Here is a 24,271-nt window from a genome sequence, read left to right as displayed (position 1 = left end):
ATTTTCTGAAATCGGCAGACATTTTAAAGGGTTATCGGACCATAATCTTACTCCTAACCTCCCAATGGCAGCCCAAACAACATTCCGCAAAACTGGTCCAATTGGATCTGACAATGTGTATTTGGATTAACGTAGCCTACTTTATAAACTCGAAGCTTTGATTGACAAAGGCCGCGTCTAAATCTAATGACGAGTTTAACAATACCTTAACCCTTTGCTTTTCAACGTTTTTTTGGAAGTTAACTGCTCAAGGGGGGGCCGTTTTTGGATCAAATTCAATCAGCTGTTACGTGTGATCCGCTGGTGCTATTTCAACAGAAGTTGCACTGGTGTGAAAAAAAATCATTTGTCTATAAGTTTGAAAAGTCATTATTCTAAAATTTTATATGTTAAACTTGATTTTTCAACTTTTGCAAAGGTACCCAAAAGCGACAATTTTGATTTAACTTGCCGCCTTTAATTAACCGTGCTAATCCGATTTCATGCAAAATTCTAATGGACAAAGAGCTCGATCAACCGCACGAAGTGTGTGTGCGGTGTGCCGACTCATTGCGTCGATAAAGATTTACGACATGCGAGCAAATCTTATTGTAGGCTACTCATTAATTGTAAAATAGTTACAGAGTAACATTGTTACATGAATTTGAAAACACAAAACTGCGTTGTTTTATATTTTTGTCCTGAACTAATGCTTTGCGAAACCCATGGCCAGCTTCTTGTTTTATGGAACCAAACTTCTCATAAGTAACACCTTGGCCTACTGGAATAGCTGTTTACATGTTCGTTTGTGTATTTTAGGTCTACAATTGAGTTTGTAGTATGAATTATGCCTGTTTTGTTTCTTATATTCCACTTTTCACAGAAAACAACACTGATCACACAAATTTGCTTCAATGGACAATACAAAATACCGTAATGTTTTATAAACCTAGTCTAAATCCACTTGTAAAGTATTTAGATGTGTATTTGCAGATGGCCTACAGAAAGCCAGCATGCAAAAGACGTTCATTAGCCTTTCTGTCCCTATTGCACAACCAAACGTCATTACTAACTAGTCTTCAACGTGCAGAAGTGCTATCCCGAGCTCACTATATCCCCGGTTTCAATAGAAAATCCAAACAATCAGTTCACCTAATGCAGGGTTTCCCAAACTGTGGTCCGCGGACCATTGGTGGTCCGCGACGACTGCACAGGTGGTCCGTGGCGATATGACAAGAAATTAAAAAGTTACGCATATACGTTGTACAGTATGTACCCTGTCAAAGATAATTGCCGCAGCTCTTAATTAATACAGAGTTGATTTTCTCTGACGTTACTCAACATTTGGAATTGCTTTCTGCACATTTCAAGAAGAACTTTTTAAAAGAGACATATGAGAATTTTGACTGGATTTTAAACCCTTTTGTTGTTACAAAGACTGATCTGTCAGGACGCGAAGAAGAAGAATTAGTCAAATTATCATCTGATCGAACTTTAATGCTTAGTTTCAATCAAACAGCTATTGCACCTTTCTGGTTGAGTGTTGTTGAGGAATACTCATTACTCATTGCTATCGCAAAAGGCAATTAAAATTTTATTGCTTTTTGCCACGACCTACATCTATATGTGTGCGACAGCATTTTCAGCTCTTACCAACATGAAGACAAAATACAGGTCCAGACTTTCCGTGGACCCTGACTTACGAGTTTTCGTTTCACAAATAACTCCCAGAATTGATGACATTATGCAATAAGAAGCAATCCTATCCGTCCCATTGATGTTGTCAGTTTTTAAATAAACAAAATTCGGTTTTATTCATTTCTACCTTTGTATTGGAATTGGAGTGTCCGCAAATAAACAGATTCACAAATAGTGGTCTGTGGCCCAAAAAAGTTTGGGAAACCCTGACCTAATGAAATGATTGATGATGACCTGGCATTAACTTTCACCTTAAATTTTTCGTTGATTACTATTTTTCTGGGATACACTACCCAGAAAACTCCCGCGCAAATACTGCAGATGACAATTTGTGTTGGTTAGGAGCAGAGTTGCCGGAACAGAATTTAAACAATTTATCCCCAAGCTTATATTTGCATTTTTTGGAGTATGTGTGTATTCTTTGAAAATTACAAGCTGATTGCATATTTTATTTTAATTTAAAAAAATTATAAAATTAGAACCTTATGTGTTTTTCCCAGGTGGTTTAGATTTTTTATCTTTATTGTATTATTTGTTGCGTCAACTACTTTTTAAATAAAAACTTATTTGGCAACTCTGCACAAAAACTCCCGCGCAAATCAGCAGGCGACAGTCATTTTGTTTTTAGTGGTTGAAGAAGAAGCATGAAAGAAATGGTTTGTGTCAGCTTTCAATTCAGTCATCATTCTCCTGAGTTTTACCCGAGAAATGTTTTAAAGTTTGTTTCTGTCCTTGTCTTCTAAGTGTGGAACAAAAAGCATCAGCTTGGATTAAGTTTCAGCAAGAAATGACTGATTGGAAAATTTTCTTGATCAAGTTGTAAAGTTGCTTCGAAAAAGAAATCAAAGTTTATTTCAATTTGCAAGCTTTGGTTAGTTTCATGTTTTAACAAAAGTTTAGTTTGTAACTGCAAAGCTAGCCTAAGACTGCCCAGGTTATTTTACAAACTAAAACTTTGACTCAAACCTGAAAGTTTTGTGCAAAGGCTCTGGCTATTTTTCCCAAGTAGTGATGCCAGGTAAGTATTTCTGCTCGAAAACTTCAAAGACATTGATAATAAAACTTTGTAATTTGGAAAATTTGAAAGTCTTTGATGGAAAGAACAATTTTAAATTTTGCTCTAACCCCAATCTTATTTTCAACTCTGGCAACACTTGCAACGAAACAATGCTTTTTGATCGTAACCATGGCAAATAACCACTTCGTTCAAAATAATTGTTTATATTTTGTTTGCCACGTAAATAAATTAATGTTTTATTCTTAAGTAAACAACTTGGATTCAATGTTTGATTATTTTATGGTTAGAACCAAACTGTGGTTTTAGATGACAACCTGGTTAGCCGAGCTAATATTGATTGATATTATTCCTTCTTTATTAGATCACAAAGATAGTCGCTTCATCATCGCCATCAGCAGAATCCTGAGGGAAGGTAACGACGAGGAAGTGACCGTGGCCGCAGGAAGTCATTTTGATGGAGGGAGGATACAGATGAATCCCTCCGACACTCAGAATGACATCCATGCGGTGACGTCATTCCTCAAATCGATGCCAGGGCGGATTGGAAAGCTTGATCTGTTCAATTGCGAAATGAATTCCAACCAATTCCGTCCATGGAAGGAAGCGATCAATTCGATGCCTGGATCCGTAAGTCATGTTTAACTTTTATAACCAACGTTTAATTACATTGATCCATGGTTGCATTAACATCAGTTGTTACGTTGATTCAATGTTACTTTACATTGTTTTATCGTCCGAGTCCAAATCAATTTCCAATTTTAATTATTTAAGTTTTGTTAAACTTTCACAAATAAACAAAACGTCACAAACAACAACATTATTTAATTGTTGCATCATAATTATTTGTGTTTAGATTGTTTGGATGGGTCTCCAATGCAACTTCCTATCTATCCATGACGTCATCGAGGTAATGAGCAAAGTTGAGGAGGAAGTTGTGATGGGGCGTTGCCTCGATGATGGTGATGGGAGGAGGAGAGTTGCGAACATGATGGAACGATCCATGTTGAAGGAAGCTCTGGATCGGTCGGACAATAAGGTGAAAGTTACGTTGTATCAACGTTATCTAACATAACATGTAGAGTACATTACGTTGTATCAACGTTATCTAACATAACATGTAGAGTGCATTGCGTTGTATCAACGTTATCTAACATAATATGTAGAGTACATTACGTTGCTTCAACGTTATCTAACATAACATGTAGAGTACATTACGTTGTATCAACGTTATCTAACATAACATGTAGATTGTAGAGTACATTACGTTGTATCAACGTTATCTAACATAACATGTAGAGTACATTACGTTGTATCAACGTTATCTAACGTCACATCTACCAAACTCTAACCTCGAATTGTTGATAATATTTTGCTTCTGGTAATTGTAGCCTATGGTAGCCTACAATCACCAAGGTTTGTTATTCTATCGTTGATTCTACGTCAATAAACATTAAATCAACGTGAAGTATTTACATCAACATTACATTGATTCAACGACGTTCCATCAATACACAGTTGGAAGGATCCAAAGTATTCCAAGTTTGGAAACTTCTTTAATTTAATTATTCGCTTCGTCTTTTACAGAAGTTGGAGATCTCGGTTCGCCCCACCTACGATGACGTCATCATCCACAAGGATCGAGATGATTGAAAGATTTTGTTGTTTATTTATTTGATGTTGTTTTATGTTAAATTGATGTTATCCGTTCTTTGTTTATTACATGACGACGACGAAGTATCAACGATAGACGACGTTGTATCAACGTAAACTTCAACGTTGCGATAATGAAATTGTTGTCTGGAAAGTGTTGGGGGTCACCTCTATTCAACGACATCTAGTGTTGCTAATTGTTAATTTATTTAAAAATTTCAATAAAAAATTCCAATCAATTTATAACTTCACAGTGTTGCCAGGTGAGTTAATTTCAAAGTGTTGCCAGATTAGATTTATTTTCAAATTTTAATAAAGGTTTGAAGTCAGGAATCAGAAAGTAGCTGTCGACATGAGCTTTGATTGCAGGTAAAGTCAAATCAGTTTATTTGTTAACAACGTTGATAGAACGAATAATTTTAGAGTGTTGCCAGATTAAGTTTTTTTTTTAATTCAAATACATACAAGTAGTTTAAGATTTAAATTTATAACTAAAGATTAAATCGTAATTTCTGTAACGAAACACATAACGCTAGATTGTTGAACTATAGTCTACTTATGGGCTACCTCTAAATACCTATTGTCAGGCATTTTTAGTGCTGCGGAATGTTTAAAAATTCATTATATTTAAAATACAGTAGAATTCGCCTATAACGGCACCTCTAGGGGACTGCAAAAAACTGACGTTATAGCCGAATTGACGTTATAGACGAACTACCGCAAACTATTCCAAAACTGTCTTTTGATTAAAGAAAGAGGAGTATAATCCAGTCAGGTTTACTGTGTACCACCAAACTGACAAAAGTCAAGCAGAAAATACAGTAAACAAAGAAATTGTTTAAAAAAAATAACCTACAGCGAAAGGTACAGGAAATTTGCGCAATAGCCTACAGCTCGTTACATACAGTAGTAGAGAAGTTCATTGTTTATTAGCAAAAAAGGCATTGATCTTCAGCTGTTTCTGTTATAGTTTTTCACGCGGGAAAAAAGTTAATTCGGTTAATTAAAGTTCCTGCTGCGAACGACGTAGCAAAATAAGGGGAAGACATTTTGCAAGCAGCAGCGCTAACTGGATTAAAAGACTGACCGTTCGTGGTGAAGGTAATGGCTTAAAGTGACGTTATAAACGAACAAAAGACGTCTGGGGACCAATAAAGGGTGCTGTTACATGCGAATTGACGTTATAGGCGATGCTGTTGTAGCCAAACTACAATGTACGTAAAAGATAGGAATATTTAAGGATAAATTATAGGCGAATGCTACTGTAGTAGAAAATCCGCAATATTGCAATCTGCTTGAAATTTCCCGTAACTACGAAGCAAAACTCATGCATCTGGCAACACTACAAAATTATTGGGCATTTTAAGAAATCGGGAAACATTTTAAAGGGGTGTCGGACAGTAATCCGTAAAACTGGATCTGACAATGGGAAATTTGAGCTAAGGTACTTATGAGCTCGAAGCTTTAATTGAACAAAGTTTACATGGAACAGACAATTTTTCGATATGAGGGCTTCACTGGAAGATTTTGGTGGTTTCAATAAATCAGAGTCAGGTGAAGGTTTTGGTTTATAAAGATGTAGACGTGGGACAGGGAGGTGTAAGCGTACGGTACATCAAGAGGCGAAGTCGATGATTTGTCCGATTCTAGGTTAGGGCTTAGCTCGACATGTAAAGGGAAGAGAGGGAGCAGTAGTCTTGTTTTCAAAGGTTGAGCGGGAGGAGATGATAAAAGACTGTGGGTGAGCAACGGTGGTTGATTGAAGAGAGTGCAATCTGGATTGAATTTGTGTTCGTCCGCCCCGAAAGCTCAGTTGTTGGTTAGCGCGTGACTTCGTGAACGAAGAGCTTCAAGATCAAGCGGGGCTGGTTCGACTCTCGGGGTGTGCGCTTGAGCTACGTATTTTAAGGATTGCTCTCCATTCAGCGGCACCTAATGGATGGAATAATTCCCCTGCAACAATAATCCGAAAACTTCACTTTGTCAACCTCGGTAACCGGCCCTGCGTCAAAAGCCTCTACAAGTATGCGAAACTACTGGGAATAACCAATCAAGGCTTTGCTATCAGTCGGAGGATAAAGATTTAAAACCAACCAAACCACCTCACGCACAAGGTTCAATGGTTGAAAAACGTTGTTATTTACTTACTTTCATGTCATTTCTTAATAAATTGATGTTGATGTTCCAGCCAATTGTTCACCAAATCAAACGTCATATAAAAACCGTTATGGTCTACTTAACCTAGCTGGCATCTTACGTCATGGAAATTGCTAGAAAATGTCCAAATATTGCACCATCGGTCGTAAGACCTGATGAAATATTGCATCATTGCCTTTCAACACCGGTTTGAATTACGTGACAATGTCTTTCACTATTGCGTCACAGTACTGTGTACGTGCATTTGAGATATTTCTATCTATTCTGGTCATTCGTGAAATGGTTGCTTGAGAGTTAGTCGCACATTTAACTGTTGGCTTGGTGCTTGCTAGCTGGACAGAAATTCCGTCTTTTATCTAAGTAATCTGTTCTGTAGTGACAAGTTTTAGTGGTGTACGGTGTTGCACCCCGATTTTCGATAGCTGCGGGCTAATTTTACAGGAATACAAATTTGAATAGACGTTTCGAAGGAGTGTTTCTTTTTCGGTCATTACATGCAGACGAACGGATTTGGGAATCTTATGTTACAATTTTCCCACGAAGAGATTATGGTTTACCGCTGTGACCAGTTGATTACATGGATCGCTTGTTCGACGAAGTTTTAACGATAAACGACGTTGCATCAACGATTAGTAGAAGCCTAGTAGTCAATAGCCTATAGTACTTGTGGCCCACTAAAACTGAAAAAGTTGCGCTGGCTCTTACAAAAGTACATACAGGGTTGCAAGTCAATATCGAAAAAAGTAGGGTATAAATCGACACCGACAGTCAAACAAAAAATTAGGGAAATGTCCGATTGCGATAGCCTCCCAAAAAAGTAGAGAATAAAGAATAAGCTAATCGATATTAAACGCAATTAAAAAAAATACAAATTCTCTAGATATCACGGTTTAAAGTGAACCCTTTTACCCACACTATTTAAGTGGCAACATGATTTAATGAATATTTTGTATTAAACAGTGTTGCCACAAAAATTTTGTGAGTAAAAGAGTTCACTTCAAGATCAAAATATTATATTTACATCCAGACTTCAAGATCAAAATATTGCTACACGATCAAAATATCCTACACGATATTAAGTCCAGAGCAATAAGATTTGCAGTAAAAAACAAACAATTCACATGGTAGACAAAAGAATGAATCAGCGATTTCCAATCTTATAGTGTCTTTCTGCTCGATCATGCATAACTTCAAACACAATGCTTATTCTTTCAACTCCGCCGCTTGATCGGTAGCCTATTGTTCAATTTATCGTTTTTCTCGCATGAGCGTCAAAATATGCTATGATATCTTTGTCCGTCGTAGGCTACGTTCTTAAGTAGAATTAAAGGCTTGAAAAAAGTAGTAAAATAATTGTAACAACCGAATTCTGCAAGATCATAACGCTGGTGTAATCCGCATTGAAGGGCGCTTAAGTAATCCTCCAGAGATCTCTCTAGAAGCAAAGCATCCGATAGTTTTGCCTTCGAAACACCCCTTCACTAGGCTTATTGTACTTTCATACCATAATCGAAATGCGCACTGTGGAGTACAGCACAGTTTGTTGTCTACGCGACAGAAGTTTTGGATCGTTAATGGCAATGCCTCCGTGAAGAAGTATCGTAATTGACTGTGGTTAATGCGCGATTGAGAGAGCGGGGCCTATAAGGCAGCTCATGTCTGATTTACCTTTGTCTCGTACAACTGTGCATAGGAAACCCTTTTTTGATTGCGACTTAGACTATCTTGGACCTTTAACCTTTGTTGAAGGTAGGAGTCACAAAAAAGCTTGGGGACTCTTGTTCACATGTATGGCATCTCGCGGTGTTCATGTTGAGCAGGTTACGTCATTGTCGCTGAGCGAATTTTTACTTGCCTTTACAAGGTTGACAGATTTACGTGAGCAGGTTAATGCTATCTATTCCGATAATGGAAGCACCTTTCAGGCAGCATCTAACAAGTTACCCGAGTTGATAAAATCAGCTGAATTTCACAACGCCTTGAGACAGAAGGAGATAAACTGGGAATTTATACCTCCGTATGCTCCAGGGCAAGGTGGCGCCTGGGAAGCAATGGTAAAACAATTTAAAATTGCATTTTTTCACATTTTGGACTCTTCAATACGCAAGCCCAATTTTATTGAACTGCTTACGTACACGAGCAGTGCCGTTCGGATCGTGAACAAACGCCGTTTAGTACCTTTGAGTGACGACCCTAGGGATTTTACTGTCATCACCCCTGCCTCACTGTTGACCCCATACTTAGACTCATACTGTGTTGTTGGGCAACCACATGATCGTGACCAACTAAGAAGGGATTATCGGTTCAATTTGTCACTTTCTCAGCAGTTTTGGAGTAAATGGATAGATTTTTACTTGCCAGGGCTTCAGGGCCGGAAAAAATGGTTAAAAATGGCCGAGAATTTGGAGCCTGGTCAACTTGTAGTGGTGGGTTCTCTCCAAGACATTGGTAAACGTGGGAAGTATCAACTTGGAAGGGTGCATGAGGTAGTCCCACAAATTAGGAAAGGGAAGCCTGTCGTTCGTAGAGCTAAAGTTGCCGTTTGCAACTATGATGATAGTACGGGGAAGTGAAAGTAGACTACGTGTTGAAAGATATTTCGTGCCTCGCCACCGTAAAGAACACTTAAGTGTTAGGGTTTGAGCCTAGTTCTGTCTGCGTGGTCGACCTTTGTCTGAGCCCAAAACAGTCATTTATTATCTCAACCATTGTATATAGCGTGTACGTGTACCTATGGTACCAATTTCATGTATCGTCGTGTATTATTCTTATTATTGTTCATTCTTTGCATGCACTTTGTATTTGAGTATTAGCTTAAACGTGAGTGATTCAAACAATTTGTGTATCGGGTATTTTTATTCATTGGCTCACGATTGTTTTGAAATTCTTTTTTAGTTATGCCATGTTAGACTGTCATAACTAAGGGCCGCTATGTTACAGACAATCTTCAAATCAAACGTCACATTAAACCGTTAAGGTCTACTGAACCTTGGCGTCTGACGTAATGGAATATTACTAAAACATGAGCAGAGATTGTATCATCACCTTTGGTAACACCTGTGAAATATTTCATCATTTTAAATCTTGAATTACGGGATGTTGCGAAAGCCGAATTTACCAGGTGCTTGAATTGCTTCACAATGCTTGTCACTGTTATCTCACAGATACATGTTATGTGGTTTGAAACATCTCAAGTCAGTCCGTCATTTTTAAAATTGTTGCTTGAAAGGTTGGTCGCATTGCTTGTGCTTACCAACTAAACGAAATTTCCGTCGTTACCTCAGTAATTTGTATTGTGGTGACAAGTTTTAGTGGGTACGGTGTTGCCTCCATTCTTCGACAGCCTGTTGGCTATTTTTTACTGAAATACAATTCTTGAACAGGCGTATTCAGAAGAGTATTCTTTTTCCGTGTCATCGCATACACACGAACGGATCTGGGAATTTTATGCTACAACTTTCCCACGAAGATATTATGGTTTACCGCTGTGACCAACCAGTAGTGTAGCACCAAGGAGAGTGAGTGTTGAAGACATAAGTCCCCTTTCAACAAATATTTTTCAAAGCCATGCTAGAAGAATAAGATCCTCAAAATCTACTCTGCTTACAGCATCGCCTCATAAAAGATTGGTAAAGTCAATGGTAAAAAAGTCTGCTCAGCTTCTTACAAAGTTGGTCGAGCAAAAATGGTTAGGTCTACCAAACAGAAAAATCTGTTTTCCAAAAAAGTACATAATTGCCTGGTTTGTAGTGAGTCAAATGATGAAAACTGGATCGAGTGTACTCAATGCAAGGAGTGGGCTCATGAGCATTGTGTTGATTTGTCGGACCCTAAATTCTACTTTTGTGATAACTGTCAGTAAACTAAACAAGTTTACATATATTGACTGAGTGGTTGAAAAGGTTTAAGGCATTTTCGCCCAATTACTGAACAGTTTTTTGGTAATAGCCAGCTGCTTTTGAAGTTGTTCTCAATTATGTCATACAAAAAATAGTGCTTTCTTGCATCAACTCTTTCATACTTTTTACTACTCAAATCACTCCTTGCTAATGTTTCATAGGAACTTTAAACTTGGGAAATTGCTAAGTTAGAATACTTGCTACTTTACTGCAAAATATGCTTTCACCTAGTATGAACAAATACTGGTTCAAATTACACATGGGTGAGGTTCATTTTACACAGGGCATGTGTAATTTGGACCAGGTTACGTTTTTTTTAAAACACCTTTTTAAATCACCCTTGTGGCCGTCCTGTACAATTTTCGCCGATAACTTTTTCATGTGTATACCTTTGCCTTCAATTTGTTAACATGTAAATTTCAAAAAAAAATTGGGTTGTAAAAGAGTTAAAACAAATCCTGCTTAAGGGGTTCAAATTACATAGGTTTCCTCTAACTTGTCTGCATACATGCAAACACAAAAGTCCACTCGTCAACGCCATCCCCCAAACCAACACACTTTCATTGAAGTTCACTTGAAATTTTTTTTACAGGCGTTTGTTCCGTGCAATTGTTTGGTTGGTTTTGGATCTAAAGAAATAAACATTATGACAGAGAATCGAACCCATGTCATTTGTACCCAGGACGAATAGGCTCAAATGTTTTTAATAGGTTCAAGTTTCACATAGAACCAAAAATTGACGTACCTTAGCATCAACACAGCGTTTAATTATAAAACAAGGCATTTGGGAATTGTGGCTCTTGGTGAGACACTTCAAAATGAGTATAGTCATGGCCACCTGGAGATGCGACCTGATTTGTCACATTTTGCAGATTTTGATTACAGCTACAGCTAGTGCTTAACTGACATTTTTTGAGATGTTTTTACCTTCTGCGGTTTCCTAATGACGTAAAACTTTTTTTGTTACCTTGGGGAAGCAGTAGCAAACGAGAAAAAGTAAGTTGAAAAGCGCAAAATCAGACTGTCGTTGAAAATTAACAGTCTGACTAAAATCTTCGAAATCAATTTTTTTGTTTTTCAACATGTGAGAATGTTAAAACCTATTGTGTCATGTGGGGAAAAGAGTAAAGAAAGCGTAAAAATCTAATTTTTAGAAAAATTTATTTAAACGTTCGCTCAAAGTTAGAAAAACCTGGAATTTTTTGCAAAATGTGACAAATCAGGCCGTATCTTTAGGTGGCCATGGTTTAGTAAAAGCAAAATTATTGTTGTAGATACAAAAAATGTAGAAAAGAAATCTTAAATTACGAAAATTTAACTAGAAATGAAATATTTCGAAACAATTTTTCGAAATGATTTTGCTTCTAACAGCTTAACATTTGTATGTTTGTTTAACCAATTATCCGAACAGTTCAACCCAAACTGTGACAAAACAAGACATATAACAATTTAGCCTTCGTTTCTATGGCAACTGGTCACCTCAACAAGATTGTTCTCAAATCCCATCTTCTTCTTGTGGACCTCTCCGGTCTGAACCGCGCCGGTCTCAAATACCACCTGGCGGATGATATCCCTCAGACCAATGACCCGGTAGAATTCCTTTCTGTTCGGCTTCCCTGATCACTTCGATCTTCTTCTCCACCTCCACTGGCTCCGCATCTTGCTTTTCCAACTTTTCTTTGCTCTGTTAAGCCTTCTTCACTTAAGAGATGTGCATCGCCTTAGAGTGGTTGAGGTTGTTTTCTGAATATAATCAAATCACTGAAGAAGTATTCTGGCCCAGATCTGATGAAGATTTGGTGAGGTCCTTACTCATACTCAATCTGGTAAACATCTGGACCAGGTAAAGTGGCTGTCAGGGATATAACCAACTCTTTTCATATTATTTTTGGTGACATGATCCATACATTCCTTGAAAAAGTTTCAGTGTTAAAACCTGCATGGTGTCGCTAGCGAGCCACGTTTGTCATAGTGATCGGGAAGTCAACTTCTTGTCATTGAAGAAATAATGATCTTCTTGCGTTTGCAGCCGCCGCAGGTCACATTGTTATATCCAGACACAGTAACCAACAGATTGTGTGTACATCGAGCATTGTTGTCACTCAGCCGTTTATAAATGTTAAAAGGAATTCGACAGTGATGAACAAAAGGATGTCCAATGTTTATCTGGAGATTTTATGCGAATTATCATTTTTGTTTGCTTTCGAAACTCCCTGAATTTCCATTCCAATGAAGTTGAAGCTTTTCAAAAAGTATTTTAGTATCAAACAAACATTCCTTTGACGGTTATGACGTCATTGTAATGGTCATTTTTAAAACCATAGTAAATTGACCAATGTCACATTTTGTTTTTCGCAATACGCCCGGTGTTGTTGGCATATTGGCAGGTGGTGAAATGCAACAATGACAGTTTCAGTTTTTATGTCACAACCATTTAAGGGTACGGGTATCTCAGTTTGGGAACCCCTGCTGTAGATAATCACAAAAAATACCTTTTATGATCAGCAATAACAATTGTGCATGGCAATTTTCTCAGCAACAATGATCCTCGCTGATCATTTGAAGACAAATGAAACGCACATATCACTTTGAAGACTGCTGGGACATATGTGTCTCATGCAATTTAGCCGATTACCCCGCAGTTAAGTTTAAAAAGTTTGACACTGCTGATACCCTAAGGTAGAATTGAATGTCTATCGTTCACAATAAATAAAAAAATTGGAAATCTGAATCATTTTTCTTTTTCTAATTTCATTTTAAAAACAGTGAAGAGTTGAGGTTGCAAGTGCATGTTTTTAGTGACGTCATTAAGATATTTTCATGTCATTTTTTTAATTTTTGTTTGCACTGTGGTCTTTAAGATTTCTTTGTTGTTGCATGGCAGTTAGAATTAGGATAAAAGCGAATATTATGGCATGAAAGGAGATTTTGTTTGCATGGGACATATGTGTTCCGTCAGTCTTCAATGGCAATTTTTTATGTTTCTTTAGAGACTGTGCATTCACTATATTTTAGGATAAAAACACAATGGTTCAAATTAATTTTTGTTAAATAAAAACAAAACATCATGTTTTCTGAATTCAAACACAAATATGAATAACATTTCACTCGAACATCAAAGTAACGTAGTTTTACGTTGTTATCAGTTTGTGCACTACCAAAACATATGACTACCCTAATGGCTCTATTCATTGCAAACAAATCCATAAAAAGCCAAATGACATGAACGAAGAAATTCCATTTGCTTTCGACAAACACCAAACCAAGTGTGATTGTGAGTACGCTCTGACTTGTTTAGCATGAAACGTAGATGTAACGTTGTTTGAAGGGAAAGTTTGAACAAACGCAGAATCAAGCAGTTGCAGCAGCAAATGAATTGCGTGCGAACGATGAAAGGTATTTCTGCTTCACTACAGTGGCTTAGAACCAATTTTACGTTTCAGTCATTTCTTATAAGACGAAATCAAGTCAGCTTATAAAAAATCGCTTTGGAGCCTTCCAGACATGAGACAAGAGCATCGCCAATCGTTGACCCGACCGTTACGTCACTGCTGTTGTAAATAACGAGACAGCAAAATCCGCCATTTTTACATTGATTCGACGTCTGCAGGCGTTTTTTCAATGTAAAATGATGAATTTTGCTTTTTCAGCAATTGTCATTTAGAAATGCTGAGCCTTGAAAAATAATTGCTTTCATTTTGTTTTTCTAAAAAAGACAAATTTACCTGTAAATATTATTAGCCAACTAATTTTTGAAGAAACCATTCCCTCAGATATCACGGTAACTGGAGTTGTACAATGTACAGCATTTGCGTGATGTATTCAATTTGGAAAAAGTTCTCGTTTGACTATGATCGCTCAAAGATATTATTTATCAACCCACAAAATAATCGGTTTTGATTCAGTTTTGAAAAGAAATTTCGTATTTCTACTTGTCGGACAGCGATTATATTGTGTAAACCAGTTGAGTCCAAAATTCGTTTAGGAAATAAGATACTTCTGATAATTAAATGCAACTTGATAGCTTCACAATTTTCAACTATAAACTACTGCAAAAAAAAGACAATGATGTTAATTTATTACAAAACCATGAAGTATTTTGGTGCAATACGGCGATTTTGGATAGTTAATGAACAGCAGACTATATTGGTTTCAGTTCAGCTTGTTTTTACTTTTGACTTCCAACACTTCCATGTTGAAACATTCACGATATTTTATCACAAAAGATATGACCAAGAAAACATAAAAGCGTGCCTGGGAACGACGTGATGTACGAATGAGAATGGATTTGGCACAATCGTAACATCTTGCAATGATGTACATCGAAAATAAGTCACTTGTGATGTATAGTTTTCCCAATGCATCCATACTTAGTCTACGTTCTATGCTGGCCAACAACGGCCAATTCCTAAGTACACGTACGTCGTCAAAGCGTATTGTGAAATCATAAAGCAACATTTAGAAAGTTATGGATTTACTTTCGTATTTCCGTGGTCAGTGTAGTAATACCAGGTGGTAATAACTTCAACTCTTCAAGGGTAAACTAGAATACTAAGGCTGAACAGCCTCTGATCAAAGCCTATTTGTTCAATACCGATGCATTTTCACTGGAGGTCATGGATTTCAAATTTATCTGGAAGACGACCTGTTTAGTTTCAGCCTTCACCAACTGCTTATTTGCATAATTCTGTGCTTTGATGATGTTTAAACTCTCCATTATATTTCATTAAAATTTGAAGCTTTTTCATCCCATATTCTAGCTAGGGATGGTTATAACGTCACAACTGACAAATCCATGTAAATCAGAAAAATATGAACCAAACTGTTATTTCTTTTTCTTTTTCACCAAAACAATAGCGATTGTCGAGAAGCTTTTTAAAACAATATAAAACTGACCATCAATGTCACATTTTGTTTTCCGCGGTATCGCCCAATCACTTCATTTCAAAGCATCAAGTTAATGTTGATCTTTCTAATTAACATCTCGTACTTAAGTGTTTGCATGCTTTACAAAGAACATGGCGGTCCTGTTTCACTTCAAATCAATGCAACTATTTAACTGTCTGTTTCATCAAATCAATAACCATTCCGGTACAATTTCATACAGGATGCGATATTTGCGTCTGCAAAACGTTTGTTTGATTCAAAACGGACAATGATCACTCTACAAACGCTGAAGGAGGATGGAATTTCTGGCAATTTAAATGTCTATAGCAGTTGCTTAAATTGCATCTACGAGATCACTAAAGTTCAAATTAAATTTTGTAACGTAAAAACAAAATATCATGTTTTTTGAATTCAAACGGAAATATGGATAACATGTCATTTAAACATCAAAGTAACGTAGTTTTACGTTGTTATCAGTTTGTGCACTAACAAAGCATAAACTACCCTAATGGCTCTATTCATTGCAAACAAATCCACACAAAGCCGAAGAATATGAACCAAAACATTCCATTTGCTTTCGACAAACACCAAACCAAGTGTGATTGTGAGTACGCTTTGACTTGTTTAGCATGAAACGTAGATGTAACGTTGTTTGAAGGGAAAGTTTGAACAAACGCAGAATCAAGCAGTTGCAGCAGCAAATGAATTGCGTGCGAACGATGAAAGGTATTTCTGCTTCACTACAATGGCTTAGAACCAATTTTTTTGTTTCATTTATTTGTTATAAGACGAAATCAAGTCAGCTTTTAAAAAATCTCTTTGGAACTTTCCAGCCATGAGGCAAGAGCATCGCTAATCGTTGACACGAACGTTACGTCACTGCTGTTGTAAATACCAAGGCAGCAAAATCCACCATTCATACACTGATTCAACGTCTGCAGGCGTTTTTTCAATGTAAAATGATGAATTTTGCTTTCTGTGTTATTGTCTTCTAGAATTACTGAGTCTTGAATATTAATAGGTTTTATTTTGTTTTTCCAAAAAGACAAATTAACTTGTGAATACAGGGTGACCCAAAAAAAGGGCCCCAAATCTAATTACGCCCCGTTTCTTAGTGTTTCGTTCGAATGAAATGAAACTTTGGTTATAACTAGTTTATTGTGTTCAAAACATCACATCAAAACACTAGGGTCTTTGGCCTTTTTTGAGGTGTGAGAACTTGCCCCGTCTTGCTGGAACCAGAACTTGCTCATGAGCGACGGGTAGAGTGTCTGGAGCTCACTCTTAAATGTTTTGAGGACATCCACATACCGCTCATTGGTGACTGTCACTGCAACGCCAGGTTCTTCGATGAAGATTGGTCCGATGATGACTCTGGCCGAGATTGCAGCCCACACCGTGCACTTAGGAGAGTGCAGAGGCTTGGTGACTCTGGAGGACCCCCAGAAGACAGTTGTCTTGGAGTCCGCCTAGATGGAAGTGAGTTTTATCTGAGGTCCAAAAGAGGTTAAGGAAACCTGGTGTTTCCTCGATCTTCTCGAGCATCTTGACTGCCATAGCGCTCCTCTGTTTCTTGTCTGAGGCTGTAAGGGTCTGCATCGTCTGTTTGGGTAAGCCCTGATATCGTTCACCAGCACTCTCCTGCAAGTCTCACGGGATATACCGAGAGACTGACTTCGTTTACACGCATAGCATTTCGGACTCTGCTGGAGAGACTCCCTCACACTTTCAACCAGTTGAGGTTCTCCACGGTCCCATACTTCTCGAAGTGGTCCGCCCAGTTCTGAATTCTGCTTTTGGATGATGCCTTTTCAAATTCCAACTGATTCATGAAACTGTGCTGGGTTTTCTTAAACTAGCTTGTCTTGTAGTAAAATTTTACACAGTGTATTCTTTGTCCCATCTCCCACTGGGGTCTTGGTGTACTCACCGTTGTCGTTGTTAATTGATCCATGCCATGTCCATTGTTGATTGATTCGTGCCATTTCCATTGTTGATTGATCCATGCCATGTCCATTGTTGATTGATCCATGCCATGTCCATTGTTGATTGATTCGTGCCATGTCCATTGTTGATTGATTCGTGCCATGTCCATTGTTGATTGATCCATGCCATGTCCATTGTTGATTGATCCATGCCATGTCCATTGTTGATTGATCCATGCCATGTCCATTGTTGATTGATTCGTGCCATGTCCATTGTTGATTGATCCATGCCATGTCCATTGTTGATTGATTCGTGCCATGTCCATTGTTGATTGATCTATGCCATGTCCATTGTTGATTGATCCATGCCATTTCCATTGTTGATTGATCCATGCCGTGTCCATTGTTGATTGATCCATGCCATGTCCATTGTTGATTGATCCATGCCATGTCCATTGTTGATTGATCCATGCCATGTCCATTGTTGATTGATTCGTGCCATGTCCATTGTTGATTGATCCATGCCATGTCCATTGTTGATTGATCCATGCCGTGTCCATTGTTGATTGATCCATGCCATGTCCATTGTTGATTGATCCATGCCATGTCCATTGTTGATTGATCCATGCCGTGTCCATTGTTGATTGATCCATGCCATGTCCATTGTTGATTGATCCATGCCATGTCGATTGTTGATTGATCCATGCCATGTCCATTGTTGATTGATCCATGCCGTGTCCATTGTTGATTGATCCATGCCATGTCCATTGTTGATTGATCTATGCCATGTCCATTGTTGATTGATCCATGCCATGTCCATTGTTGATTGATCCATGCCGTGTCCATTGTTGATTGATCCATGCCATGTCCATTGTTGATTGATCTATGCCATGTCGATTGTTGATTGATCCATGCCATGTCCATTGTTGATTGATCCATGCCGTGTCCATTGTTGATTGATCCATGCCATGTCCATTGTTGATTGATTCGTCGTTGATTCTGCCATGTCCGATAAAACAAAGGCAATCGGTGAATAAATAAAGGAGATATGACATAAAGTGTACGCGGGGCCCGTTTTTTTGGGTCACCCTTGTATTATTAGCCAACTAATTTTTAAAGAAACCATACACTCAGATAACACGGTAACTGGTGTTGTACGATGTACAGCATTTGAATGATGTATTCAATTAGGAAAAATTTCGCGTTTGACTATGATCGATCAAAGATATTATTGATCAACCGACAAACTAGGTAGGTTTTGATTCAGTTTTGAATTGAAATTTCGTATTTCTACTTGTCGGACAGCGATTATATTTTCTAAACCAGTTGAGTCCAAAATTCGTTTGGGAAATAAGATACTTCTGATAATCAAATGCAACTTGATAGCTTCACACTTTTCAACCATGATCTGCTGCAAAAAAAAGACAATGATGTTAATTTATTACAAAAACATGAAGTATGTTAGTGCAATACGGCGATTGGATAGTTAATGAACAGCAGACTATATTGGTTTCAGTTCAGCTTGTTTTTATTCTTGACTTCCAACACTTCCACGCTGTAACATTCACGATATTTTATCACAAAAGATACGACCAAGAAAACGTAAAAGCGTGCCTGGGAACGACGTGATGTAATAATGAGAATGGATTTGGCACAATCGTAACATCTTGCAATGATGCACACCGACAATAAGTCACTTGTGATGTATAGTTTTCCCAATGCATCCATACTTAGTCTACGTTCTATGTTGGCCAACAACGGCCAATTCCATTAGAACTTGATTGGCCGACAAAAGCAACAATGTCATAAGCACACGTACGTCGTCAAAGGGTATTGTGAAGTCATAAAGCAACATTTAGAAAGTTATGGATTTACTTTCGTACTTCCGTGGCCAGTGTAGTAATACCAGGTGGTAATAACTTCAACTCTTCAAGGGTAAACTAGAATAATAAGGCTGAACAGCCTCGATCAAAGCCTATTTTGTTCAATACCGATGCATTTTCACTCGAGGCCATGAATTTCAAACGTATCTGGAAGACGATCCATTAGTTTCAGCCTTCACCAACTGCTTAATTGCATAATTCTGTGCTTTGATGAAGTTTGATCTCTCTATTATATTCCATTAGAATTTGAAGTCTTTCCATCCTATATTTTAGATTAAAAGCGATAATTATGACGTCACAACAGACACATCCATGTAAATCAGAAAAATATGAATCAAACTATTATTTGTTCTTCTTTTCCACTAACTAAGACAATAACGATTGTCGAGAAGCGTTCACTGCTTTACCACACAACGTAAATATGACGTATTTGAAAAGAAGATATACTATTAGGCCAAATAATGAATGCAGCAATTTGGTAGGGACAAAATGAAATGCTTGAAAGAGATTGAAAATATTTCTGCTTCCGCTTTAAAAGATTAAGACCAATTTTACGTTTCAGTTGCTTTCAACAACAGGATATCAAGCAGACTTTAAAAAAAATCTTCGTTGAGGCTTTCTGGGTTTTCAAAATTCTAACTTGGAACGTATTGCTCGCACGATTATTCTCCCGTTCCTATGATATTTAGATGTCTAGAAAATAGCACTGTAACTATGCGTTTCAATAAAGACGTATGTGCTCAAGCAATACCGGTCAACAATTCAGGGTGACTTTGAGAATTTGACAAAAAATATTTGTTTTGTTTGTCGTATCCAGCCTTACGCCCGGTGTTGTTGGCGTATTGGCAGGTGGTGAAATGCAACAATGACAGTTTCAGTTTTATGCAGATTTTTGCTGCAGATAGTCACAAAAAAGTACCTTTTATGATACAACAATAACAATTGTGCATGCCAATTATCTCAGCAACAATGATCCTAGCAGATCATTTGAAGACAAATAAAACACACAATTGCAAAATAGCTTGAGTGCCCAAGAATGTTGTAAATGGTTCCCGGTTGAGAACCACTGGTCTAACACGTAAAGAAACTGTAGAAAAATATATGACGTTGTACAAAGTTCTTGTAGGAAATTTGCGGAAATCGTAACACGATACAAATACCATAAATACGTAGTTTGCATGCTGCTCCCAAGCTGGCCGCCAACCACAAAGGTAAACAATAAAGGTAATTTGTAACTCGGTAACAGCGCAATAAACATTATAAATTCGTAAACCGACAGTTTTCTTTTACAAACGTTTCACGTCAAAAAGTAGATTTGCAGCAACAAGTTTTAGTGAAGTGTTTACAAACCACGGTTTTGTAAAATTATTCATCATCTCTGTTTTTTACTTTTGGGATGTTGTAAAACGTCATCAGGAAAAACCACAAAAAAACATTTTATTATTTCAATGTATTAAGTCTATAGGATTTTTTTATATAATCGTAGCCGCGATGATTCAGTTAACCCTATTCGGACTAACGGGTGGACGGGTTCCGTCCATACCTAAAACTTTCATCGATTACATAAAAGTTACTGGCTCAAATTAGCTGAAGTTTTATGACTTTTCCTAAAAATTATTCATCTTTGTTTTAGTAATAAAATGACATTTTTATGTGGTATAGTTTTTTAGTTATCAGCAGTTTTTGGCACCCTACTCCTAAAATTGCCGGGTCGTCTGAAAAACTTTATCATCTTGTACAAGCAAGTTAGCAAACATTTGTATTGTTTTGTGCCTTCCAAGATTTACTGCGTGACCTACATGACTACTGACCATTTCGGATTACATGCATGACTGGACCGTGTGCCTTTTACGAAGATATTAACGATTTCAGGAGATTATGACGGAGACATCAGAAAAATTTAAAAATAAATGACTACTTTTAGCAAAAAAGCAATAGCAAATAACTGGTAGAGTATGTGTGTCCACTTAAAATTTTAACCAGTTTGTCAATAATTTTGCTTTAACTTTGCGAAAAAAGCAACCTCGTAACGTTTTTATATCAAAAGTTATTAGCAAATGAAAGTGTGGATGGAATAAGTCCACACGTCAGGCCATTACCTCACAAAAATAGCTTAGTCCGAATAGGGTTAAGAAGTCATTTAAGGTTATAAAAGGTTATAAAAAAAATTTGCAATCCTGCAAATGTTTAGAAAAAATCTAGTAAGTCTTCTCATAATCTAGCATAAAATAATTATGCTTTTTTCTGAATTGTTTCGATGCTGGTGGACTGAAATCAAATTGTTGGACACTATCTTCAATAGAAGAGACGTTCGAACTTAGCTTTGTTGATGTAAATTTTGAATTTTAGTCGATGTAATACCTGAGTCATGTTGATGAACACCCGTAAGCCAAATGACTTATGATGTAGCCTGCATGATATTCTTGATGCGACTTGACAAAAATCCATAATTCCAAAGGAAACTAATTTGAAATTAGAAATTTCAGATAATTTCAACAGTTTATTTAATTTCCTTCTCTCTACTAAAAATATTCATACGCCAAACTCAATTGTAGCCTAAACCTAAAATACACAACAAAGATGTAAACAACTTTTCAAATGAGGTATTACTTGTGAAAAGTTTGATCCCATAAAACTAAAAGCTAGCCTATGAGTTTTTGAAAGCATTAGTTTAGGACAAAAATGTAAAACAACAAATGCATTGTTTTTTTCTAATTCGTATAAAAGTATTACTCTGGGAGTACACTATTTTCGATGGAATTAGAACAATAACATTTGCTCGCAAGTCGTAAATCTTTATCAATGCAATGAGTGGGCACACACTCTTCCTGCCGTTGATCGAGCTGTTTATTCTCCACACGTTTACTTTGCATGAAGTTGGATTAGCACAGTAACTAAACGGTGGCAAGATAAAGCAAAATCGTCTTTTTGAGTACCTTTGCAAAAATGAACTACCAAGTTTAGCATACAAAAATATAAAATATTGACTTTTCAAAGTTAGAGACAAATGATTTTTCTACCCACCAGTGCAACTTCTGTTGAAGTAGCACCAGCGTATCACACGTAACAACTGATTGAATTTGATCCAAAAACGCCCTCCCCCCTTCCCTTGAGCAGTTAATTTACAAAAAAGGTTGAAAAGCGAAGGGTAAAGGGATTCTAAAGGAAAAATCTGACTTGGCGATTGTACACGTTCTTTGTGTTTAACTTGCTACCATAAAACGATTTTCAATAAAATTTTGCCCCATTGTGGTCTGACCACCATTGCGCGGGTGCTTTTGTCAGAGCTTTCAAAACGGAATTGGGCTTGAGAAACGAAGCGTGCGACTGTACAGTCTACGTCACTATAGACTAGCAATCAGCTGAACGCGCAATAGTTATTTCTGCGGGCGATTTAACTGTAGGCTATGTATGTATGTACATCAAAACATCAGATTTCAACATCAAAACATCAGACTGTTTGCTCAAAACATCAGATGTGGTAACGTGGCTTTTGTTATTGCTGTCTGTAGCGACGTTTTCTCGAGCAGTCTTTGCAATTTTTGGTCATTTTGAAAAAAATTAAAATAAATGAAAAATTGTAATTTGGGCCTTGCCAACGCCATTGAAAACAATTTTTTTCGGTATTTTGAAATGTATTCTTGAATGTTCAGTTACCCATTTTAATGCTTAATTTCCGTTTGAAAATTTCATTTAGTATGCTTTTAAGCATGAATTTCAACAGCAGAAAAAGTCACAGCCATCTATTTTTATTTTAGTTTCACTTCCAGAATAACCTAATTCTAATCAGAAAAAAGGTTTTTGGTTTTACATTTTCACAAGAACTAATATCAAGTCAACGGATCTCTTTTGATAACATAAAAACATCAACTTGAAACAACTGAAAAGTGCATGAACAGGTTAAAGATTATATATTCCAGATTCATACAAGTAGCCCCACATGAGTACGGTAGGGTTTGCTTCTTTTTCCAGAGCCAGGTATCCAGATGCTCTCCCGTTAGATCTGCCACTCTGCACCTCTCCCAACAATGATCAAACCAACATAAAAGTTCTCGCCAGTTACTTCAACAACAATAATACGGTTGGAGTTGATGTAATTGGCTTATAGATTATATATTATAATGAATATGCAGCAAAGTAAAGGTGTTTTGTGAAGCCTATGTGAGGAAACTCAAAATTATACAAAATGTTAAAACCAACGTTGCCAAAATAGTAAATTTACTTTTTCCACAGAACAAACTTTACAATGGGAACTTCTGTGACAAAAGCACGCGCAAGGGAAAGTAGGGCTATATGGTCCACCCTGTTTGGCGTACTTAAAAAGGGCTTGTGGCCACGATTCCTAAACAGCTTGAAAGAAAACTAGAAGACGCAATTTCTGCTTAGATGGCCTATATTTACCTCCTTTCCCTTAACATGTAAGAAGGTCATAGCAACGTCGCTGCCATGTGCAACTTGTCGTTGTTCTAACAAATTATGTCATGAATTTTCAAGCTACCACGTTACAGGTGATCAACAGTTTCTTACCATCAGCACATCAGCACTTTGGCGTAGTAGTGTAATTGAAATTTGTGCTTCGGCCAGTTCTGCCAAAATATCATCCGATTCCAGGTTGGCAATTTATGAAAACCAGTCTTATCGTGAAAAACCTAGGTATCTTGGTATCTACGTACCTAGGTACACCTGCATTGTTCCAAAGTATGTAGCGGCGTAGCGCACTAGGGACGGTAGATTTTCACACAAAATGGACGGATTGTGGCAAAAATCGGTATTTAGGTGAGGCGTGCAGTACTAAATAAAGTGTTAAAACTTCAAATTTAAAAAAAACTTCAGTTTTCCCAACGCTTCAGTGACGTTTGAATATTAAAATACAAAATAAATTGCCAACCAGCTTTAAATTGCACATTAAAAGATGTTTCAACGTTTTGCAACGTTGCAACTTCGTAAAGCAAAGAATAGTTCGGTTTATCTATGTGAGTTGAAAAAAGTTTTCCCCTAAGAACATTTCTTTTTTTCTATTGTTTCCAAGCCACGCACTGCTCACGTGATCATTTGGTCATAAAACGTGAAATGCTGAGCGCTTCTGCACAGTCGAAGAGTTGGTTGGCCTGGGCTCGAATCTAGTGTTGGTCAAACTGGAAACAGCAAAAGTATAACTTGCTGTGTTGTTTCGGT

General features: G+C 37.2%; 5 protein-coding genes across 12 annotated transcripts in view; 4 read left to right on the top strand and 1 right to left on the bottom strand.

Moving 5' to 3' along the window:
- The window catches only part of LOC145788470 (uncharacterized), a 181,011-nt gene extending 158,670 nt beyond the window's left edge, over positions 1–22,341 (top strand). Inside the window, exon 10 of the mRNA XM_082576058.1 lies at positions 22,244–22,341. The gene's annotated coding sequence lies outside the window, so the exon portion shown is untranslated. The remainder of the gene's footprint in view (positions 1–22,243) is intronic.
- LOC145774829 (uncharacterized) overlaps positions 1–24,271 on the top strand; it is a 395,287-nt gene that overhangs the window by 45,008 nt on the left and 326,008 nt on the right. The gene's annotated exons all lie outside the window — the stretch shown is intronic.
- LOC145786235 (uncharacterized) overlaps positions 1–24,271 on the top strand; it is a 370,479-nt gene that overhangs the window by 185,032 nt on the left and 161,176 nt on the right. The window lies entirely within an intron of this gene.
- Positions 1–24,271, bottom strand: part of LOC145766021 (ATP-citrate synthase-like) — a 363,348-nt gene that overhangs the window by 270,767 nt on the left and 68,310 nt on the right. The window lies entirely within an intron of this gene.
- Positions 1–24,271, top strand: part of LOC145765258 (uncharacterized) — a 48,305-nt gene that overhangs the window by 9,045 nt on the left and 14,989 nt on the right. The window contains exons 1-3 of one of the 3 annotated variants that reach the window (XM_082577087.1): positions 2,325–3,322; positions 3,549–3,731; positions 4,280–4,533. In XM_082577087.1, the coding sequence (XP_082433213.1) occupies positions 3,002–3,322; positions 3,549–3,731; positions 4,280–4,345 (570 nt within the window). In that variant the 5' untranslated portion in view covers positions 2,325–3,001 and the 3' untranslated portion in view covers positions 4,346–4,533. Of the gene's footprint in view, positions 1–2,324; positions 3,323–3,548; positions 3,732–4,279; positions 4,534–24,271 lie in introns of those variants that run through there. The other 2 variants (XM_082577230.1, XM_082577155.1) reach the window with 2 other exon arrangements.

The sequence above is a fragment of the Aplidium turbinatum genome, chromosome 1, assembly GCF_918807975.1.
Source record: "Aplidium turbinatum chromosome 1, kaAplTurb1.1, whole genome shotgun sequence".
Lineage (NCBI taxonomy): Eukaryota > Metazoa > Chordata > Ascidiacea > Aplousobranchia > Polyclinidae > Aplidium > Aplidium turbinatum.
The sequence above is the reverse complement of the archived record's forward strand: the minus strand, read 5'-3'. Positions and strand labels throughout refer to the sequence as shown.